This window comes from Sprattus sprattus (genome assembly GCF_963457725.1).
Source record: "Sprattus sprattus genome assembly, chromosome: 1".
Classification (NCBI taxonomy): Eukaryota; Metazoa; Chordata; class Actinopteri; order Clupeiformes; family Clupeidae; genus Sprattus; species Sprattus sprattus.
In genome coordinates, this window is record NC_137920.1 from 21,397,710 (window position 1) to 21,405,209 (window position 7,500).

At 43.7% G+C, this 7,500-nt stretch overlaps 1 protein-coding gene across 1 annotated transcript in view; it reads left to right on the top strand.

Moving 5' to 3' along the window:
- The window catches only part of vav1 (vav guanine nucleotide exchange factor 1), a gene marked incomplete at its 5' end in the record, with an annotated part of 33,037 nt that overhangs the window by 20,283 nt on the left and 5,254 nt on the right, over positions 1-7,500 (top strand). The window contains 6 exons of the mRNA XM_080839746.1: positions 1,461-1,578; positions 3,244-3,274; positions 3,878-4,014; positions 5,759-5,824; positions 6,192-6,223; positions 7,025-7,135. Of these exons, the coding sequence (XP_080695872.1) occupies positions 1,461-1,578; positions 3,244-3,274; positions 3,878-4,014; positions 5,759-5,824; positions 6,192-6,223; positions 7,025-7,135 (495 nt within the window). The remainder of the gene's footprint in view (positions 1-1,460; positions 1,579-3,243; positions 3,275-3,877; positions 4,015-5,758; positions 5,825-6,191; positions 6,224-7,024; positions 7,136-7,500) is intronic.

Here is a 7,500-nt window from a genome sequence, read left to right on the forward strand (position 1 = left end):
ACCAGGGCCGACACAGGGCCAGACCAGGGCCAGACCAGGCCCGACACAGGGCCACACCAGGGCCACACCAGGCCCGACACAGGGCCACACCAGGCCCGACACAGGGCCACACCAGGGCTGACACAGGGCCAGACCAGGGCCAGACCAGGGCCCACACAGGGCCAGACCAGGGCCAGACCAGGGCCCACACAGGGCCGACACAGGGCCACATCAGTGCCACACCAGGGCCAAACCAGGGCCAGACCAGGGCCAGACCAGGGCCACATCAGGGCCGCATCAGGGCCAGACCAGGGCCAGACCAGGGCCACACCAGGGCCCACACAGGGCCGACACAGGGCCACACCAGGGCCACACCAGGGCCACACCAGGGCCAGACCAGGGCCAGACCAGGGCCACATCAGGGCCGCATCAGGGCCACACCAGGGCCACATCAGGGCCACACCAGGGACAACACAGGGCCACACCAGGGCCAAATCAGGGCCACACCAGGGCGGACACAGGGCCAGACCAGGGCCAGAATGATGTGCAATGTGGGTTGTGACACCACATTAGTCCAAATTGACTAACTTCCACTGTGGCGTGTGAGATGCTGATGCACTGATGAGATCGTAAGATTTCCTGTGAGATTTCCTGAGGTCTGGTGGATGTTGCGCAAGTGAAAAAAAAAAAATCAGGGCCGGACCTATGTCAGAGTAATCTGGACACACACACACACACACACACACACACACACACACACACACACACACACACACACACACACACACACACACAGACTCTCACACACACACACACACACACACACACACACACACACACAGACTCTCACACACACACACACACACACACACACACACACACACACACAAACACACACACACACACACACACACACACACACACTCACACATATGTGTGATCCATGCCAGGGTAATCTAGACAGTCCTGCTGCTGACTCTCTGTAAGCCCAAATTAACTGACTTCTGCTTAGCAGTCATATAGTCATAGCCAGATTCACGTCCTGTAGGGACAGGAAGTCATAAACTCGTAGCCAGATTCACTTCCTGTGACACTCGCTACTTGACAATCAGTACAGTCCACAGTAGAGTCACTGACAGATTTTTCTCTCTTGTTTGATTGGAGTTTAGATCTTTATGTGGTGTTTTATGTTGTGTGGTGGTGTGTCATTATTCATGTATAACAAATTAATGTTCTATTCATTCCTCTTTCTCTCCATCTCTCTCTCTCTCTCTTTCTCTCTCTCTCCCTCCCTCTCCCCCTCTCCTCTCTCTCTCTGTTCTGTCTCTCTCTCTGTCTCTCTCTCTCTCTCTCTCTATCTCTCTCTCTCCCTCTCCCTCCCTCCATCCCTCTCCTCTCTCACTCTCTCTCTCTGTTCTGTCTCTGTCCCTCTCTCTCTCTGTCTATCTCGCTCTCTCTCTTTCTATCTCTCTTTTTCACAGGGGTATATTCTTTCAGGGCTACCGCTGCACACGATGTAGGATGCCTGCCCATAAAGAGTGTCTGGGAAGAGTTCCTATATGTGGACGAAATTCAGGTGCAATATACATATGTGAAAGTGTGTGTTTGTTTGAGGGGGGGGAGGGGTTGTGTGTGTGTGTGTGTGTGTGTTTGTGTGTGTGTATGTGTCTGTGTGTGTGTGTGTGTGCATGTGTGTGTGTTTATTGCTTATGTAGGTATGCATGTTTTTACATACAATAGACCAGAGGTCGACAACCCTTCGATCATGATCGACGTGTCGATCTCGGAGACTTTCTCTGTCGATCTCCAAAAAGAGTCAGTTTCATTTTCTGAAGTGTTTTCTTCTTCTTCTTCTTTTATTTATTTTGGGCTTTTCATGACTTTAATTGTCTTGGACAGAGAAGTGTATGACAGGAAGCCAGGCAGAGAAAGGACCGGGAAAAGACATCAGGCCAGACTTGAACCCAATGATCGGCTTGCGCCACATTGCCCCTCCCTGAAATGTTTTCATAGACCTTGAGAAGACCATAGTCAGTAACGATCTATGAACACAGCTGAAGTGTTCTCAGGAGGATTCTTAAATTGAACTTGAAATTGAATAAGGTGCCATATTTGTAGGGACTTTCAGGCGAAAAACACACCGTTAACAGCCCTGTATCCAGGTTTGCCCAAATAGTTGAGCTGTGTGCGCTTTCTTCTACTGTCTGTGCCTGGCAAGTGTGAGAGCGCCGAAGTTGTGTACAGGCCAAGAGCGGAATTGCAGACAGATAGAGCTTTCAATCAAATTGGATATGAAGATGAAATCTGACACATAGTTTCAGCGTTAAACTAATAAAATAGTTGCTGTCTGTGGTTCTTTATGGGCTGTGGAAATTATTTAGAAAAATGATAGTTTGAGATGGATTGATAATTGATTGTCTGGAGCCTGGAGAGTCTTTTTCTCTTAACGCCAAGGGTTGGTGATCTTGGGCCTAAAAAGGTTGGTGACCACTGCAATAGACAGACATAGACATGTCTACCTTTATAAGCATAGCTTCCTCCAGTGGTATATACGTTCTGTAAATGATGTCTATTCTTCTGAGAAGAGACATGTCTACCTTTATAAGCATAGCTTCCTCCAGTGATATACAAGCTCTGTCAATTCTGTCTATTCTTCTGAGAAGAGAACAAATGAAACCCTTTCAGTTGTTTAAAAATAGAACATTCTCTGTCTGTATGTGGTGTTCAAAGAACTTACAGGAAGTTGATTTCAAAACTTCACAAGCATTCAAAAAGTTACAAGCATTCAATGGCAGTTGTATTTCTTCAAAGAAAAAACAGTAACGGCTGAGTTAAGTCATGTCAAACAACAAGATACATACAGTATATAAGTAAATGTTGTTCTCGTATTAATATTATATGTCGCTAAAGCTAACCTCAATCACAAGCACATCTTGCAACAACATGCATTGTGGTTATATGTGGTTATATGCTACTACAGCTGACCCTAATCACATCATGCATGTACTGCATCGTTCACTATCTGTCAATTAGTCCTTGTTGAATTATCTCTGTCAACCAATCCCCATTTGGTTTGCCCCCACAGAAAACTCCGGAACCCTTAAAAAGGTGCGACCCCTTCCCCGACCCCTGACCCCTGAACCCCAACCCCAACCCCAATCCCGCCCTGTGATTTGTTTTGTCTTTTCTGCAGCATATTTATTCAGAGCTCTGTACAGTTTGTAACTTTTTTGTAACTTTCTCCACAATTTTCTTCCCAATTAGAAGAAGGGGGCGCCTAGACCAGCCAAGCCAGGTAGGGCTACTCCAAAGCTATAATACAAAAAACATATAATACCATTTATTCCTTTAATACCAGTGATCTAGTTTGGGACTGACAGAACTCAATTATTTGACCATAATTATCTTTTCATATTCCTGATATCATTGAAATAAAATGTCCCATGTCATATTATTAACTGAACATTTAACATGAATCGGTTTTTAATATGTTGCAATACAGTTTTACACTGTAATGACATCATTGAATAGAGTGCAGTATCAAGCCTATAAGTTAGAGGCCAGAGCCAGTCATCCCTAAACAATACAAGCCACCAGCTAGTGTGTGTGTGGATGTGTGTGTGTGTGTGTGTGTATGGGATGGGAGAGTGTATGTGTGTGAGAGAGTCTATGTTGTCTCTTGTGTGCGTTAGTATGGGAACAAGGATAACTGCACTTTTTGCAATGTTGTTACGCAGTATATTACACTGTACTTAACTGCGTAGTAACACTGATTCTAAGGCTGCATGACCCACTTGCTATAGTCACCACTTACCGTTCATTTGTGGAGGCTGCTTTATGATATCACCACTTGCCTGGCTGTGAGGTCACTTCCTGTCATTTGCCCCTCCCTCCCCAGGTCTGCCTAAAATGGAGGTATGTGAAGAGTACTACGGTCTGCCGCCGCCCCCTGTGGCTTTTGGCCAACCACTGCACCTCTCTCTGGGTGATGTCATCGAGCTGACACGGGCAGAGGTGGAGCTACAGTGGTGGGAGGTGTGTTGCAGGGGCAAAGGTCACACACACAGAAACACACACATGAACACTAGCGCACACACACACTCACACACACACACACACACACACACACACACACACACACACACACACACACACACACACACACACACACACACACACACACACTCACACACAAAAGCACAAAAACACACACACACATACAAACACACTCACACACACACATACAAACACTTACATAAACACAAGCGCGGGTGTGTGTATGTGTGTGTACATGTGCTTGTGTGTATGTGTGTGTGTGTGTGTGTGTGTGTGTGTTCATGTAGGTGTGTATGTGTTAGTACATGTATGTGTGTTTGTACATGTAACTGCGTTTGTGTGTATGTGTGCGGGTACATGTATGTGTGTGTATGTGTTTGTACATTTACATGTGTCTGTGTGTGTGTGGGTGTGTGTGTGTGTGTGTTTGTGTGTGCGTGTGTGCGAGCGTGTGTGTGTGTTTGTAGATGAATGCGTGTGTGTGTGTGTGTGTGTGTGTGTGTGTGTGTGTGTGTGTATGTCTGTATGTGTATGTGTGTATGTGTGTGTACATGTGCTTGTGTGTTTTTGTGTGTACATGTTGTTTGTGTGTGTGTGTTTGTGTGTGTGTGTGTGTGTGTACATGTACGTGTGTGTGTGTGTGTGTGTGTGTGTGTGAGTGTGTGTGTGTGCGGTGTGTGTGTGTGTGTGTGTGCATGTCTGTGAATGTGTTTCGAGAGGGAAGCTGGCGGTGTGTGTGATGTCTAGCTGGTAAGAAATAACATCAACTTCCTCACACCTAAAATAAAAGGTGGAAGTTGAGTTGGCACTTGTCAAACCAGCCTGAATAGGGTTTGCCATGTTATACAAAGTATTTGTTTCTTGATGTATGTGTAACATGCACAATTGTATGTGTATGTTAAGGTACATCATTACAAGTGTGTAAGAGTATGATTATATGCGTGAGTGTGTTTGTGTGTGGGTGTGTGTGGGTGTGTGTGTGTGTGTGTGTGTGTGTGTGTGTGTTAATGTGTTTTTGTGTGCATATTATGTTTGTATTATTGTATGTGTTTGTCTGTGTATGCTGTGTATAATACTGTGTTGAAGGGTATATGCCCAATACTGTGTGTGTGTGTGTGTTTAAGATTGTATGTGTGCATATAACTGTGTGTCTATGGGTGTGTTAAAGATATGTATGTATATATTACTTTGCGTGTGTGTGTTTAAGATTGCATTTGTGTATATAACTGTGTCTGTGCTTGTGTGTTTAAGATTGTATGTGTATAACTGTGTGTCTGTATGATTGTATGTGTGTTTAAGATTGTGTTTGTATATAACTGTGTGTCTGTCTGTTTGTGTGCGTGTTTAAGATTGTATGTGTGTTGTAACTGTGTGTCTGTTCAAGGTTGTATGTGTGTATATAACTGTGTGTGTATGTTTGTGTGTGTTTGTGTTTGTTTAAGATTGTATTTGTGTATATAACTGTGTTTGTGTGTGTGTGTGTGTGTGTATTTACGGTTGTATTTGTGTATATAACTGTGTGTGTGTGTGTGTGTGTGTGTGTGTGTGTGTGTGTGTGTGTGTATTTAAGGTTGTTTGTGTGTAAATAACGTGGTCTGTGTGTGTGTGTGTGTGTGTTCAAGGTTGTATGTGTATATAACTGTGCGTGTGTGTGTGTGTGTGTGTGTGTGTTAAAGATTGTATGTGTGTATATAATTTGTGTGTCTGTGTTTGTGTGTTGCAGGGCAGGAATGTGACAGTAGGTGAGATGGGCTGGTTCCCCTGCAACAAAGTGCAGCCCTTCAGGCCGGTGAGTCCTGTGATTGGAGCATAATGATCCCATGACACGACGGGACAGTCAAATCCTATTTACATTATTTGTAATAATACATGGGATGGCTTGTAAGAGTATGAGATAAAGAACGTAGTAGTGTGTTTTAAATTAAAAAATGAAAGTCACAATCTCTCTCTCTCTCTGTGTGTGTGTGTGTGTGTGTGTGTGTGTGTGTGTGTGTGTGTGTGTGTGTGTGTGTGTGTGTGTGTGTGTGTGTGTGTGTGTGTGTGGTGTGTGTGTGTGTGTGTGTGTGTGTGTGTGTGTGTGTGTGTGTGTGTGTGTGTGTGTGTGTGTGTGTGTGTGTGTGTGTGTGTGGTGTGTTTGTGTATTCTCTGCATTTCAGACCCTTGCACCTGATCTCTCTGGATTCCCCTGGTGAGTCAGATACATTAATACACTCATTAAACCATCTTTAGATTAACACAAATACAGTTACATCTGACAACACAAACACACTTACGTCAGACAACACAAACACACTAACGTCAGACAACACAAACACACTAATGGTCAGATAACACAAACACACTAACGTCCGCAACACAAACACACTAACATCAGATAACACAAACACACTAACGTCAGATAGCAAAAAATTCACAAACGTCAGACAACACAAACACTCTAATGTCAGATAACACAAACATACTAACGTATGACAACACAAACACACTAATGTCAGACAGCACAAACACACTAATGCCAGATAACACAAACACACTAACGTCCGACAACACAAACACATTCATGTCAGATAACACAAACATACTAACGTCAGATAACAAAAAATTCACAAACGTCAGACAACACAAACACACTAACGTATGACAACACAAACACACTAATGTCAGACAGCACAAACACACTAACGTCCAACAACACAAACACACTAATGTCAGACAGCACAAATACACTAACGTCAGACAACACAAACAGAAATACACAAACGTCAGACAACACAAACACACTAATGTTAGCAAACACACACACACACTTGCATACACTTAGAATTCATATGAACTCTTCTGTCAAAAGAATAACACATCAATCCACTCTAGTTGTTAGTTACTTAGTTTATTGTAGAGTAGAGAGATATATTCATAAAGAAATATGTTTGCAACACAACAAATATGATAGCTTGCATGTGCTTTAAGGACGTCTCGGTTCTCACCACAGGTTTGCTGGGAACATGGACCGTTCTGCAGCTAAGAACCTTCTGCAGTCCCGATCGGACGGAACCTTCCTGGTCCGACAAAAAGATGGCGGGGAGTTTGCCATCAGCCTCAAGTGAGTGGACAGACATGGTTGACATGGTAACAGAGCCCAAACACAAACAAACAGTGACATTAGTGACTAGCGACTTAGCAGCTACTGGACCAACTTTAATATTAACTGTCTGTGATGGAGTACTTAAAACAGCAGCAGTAAGGTGTTTTGCTAAACATTCTAGTCTAAAACTACTGTAATTCATAGCTAACAGCCAACAGACATGCTTTGTTAACACCAACAACAGCACATTTGACATGATGAAAAGCTAACTAGCTTGCTAACTTATATATTTTGGCATTATATGTGGCTAAGTTTTGCTTTAAAAGTACATGGTGAATAGTCTTGAGTGCAACAGCATGCATTAATATGAAATCCATTACCAT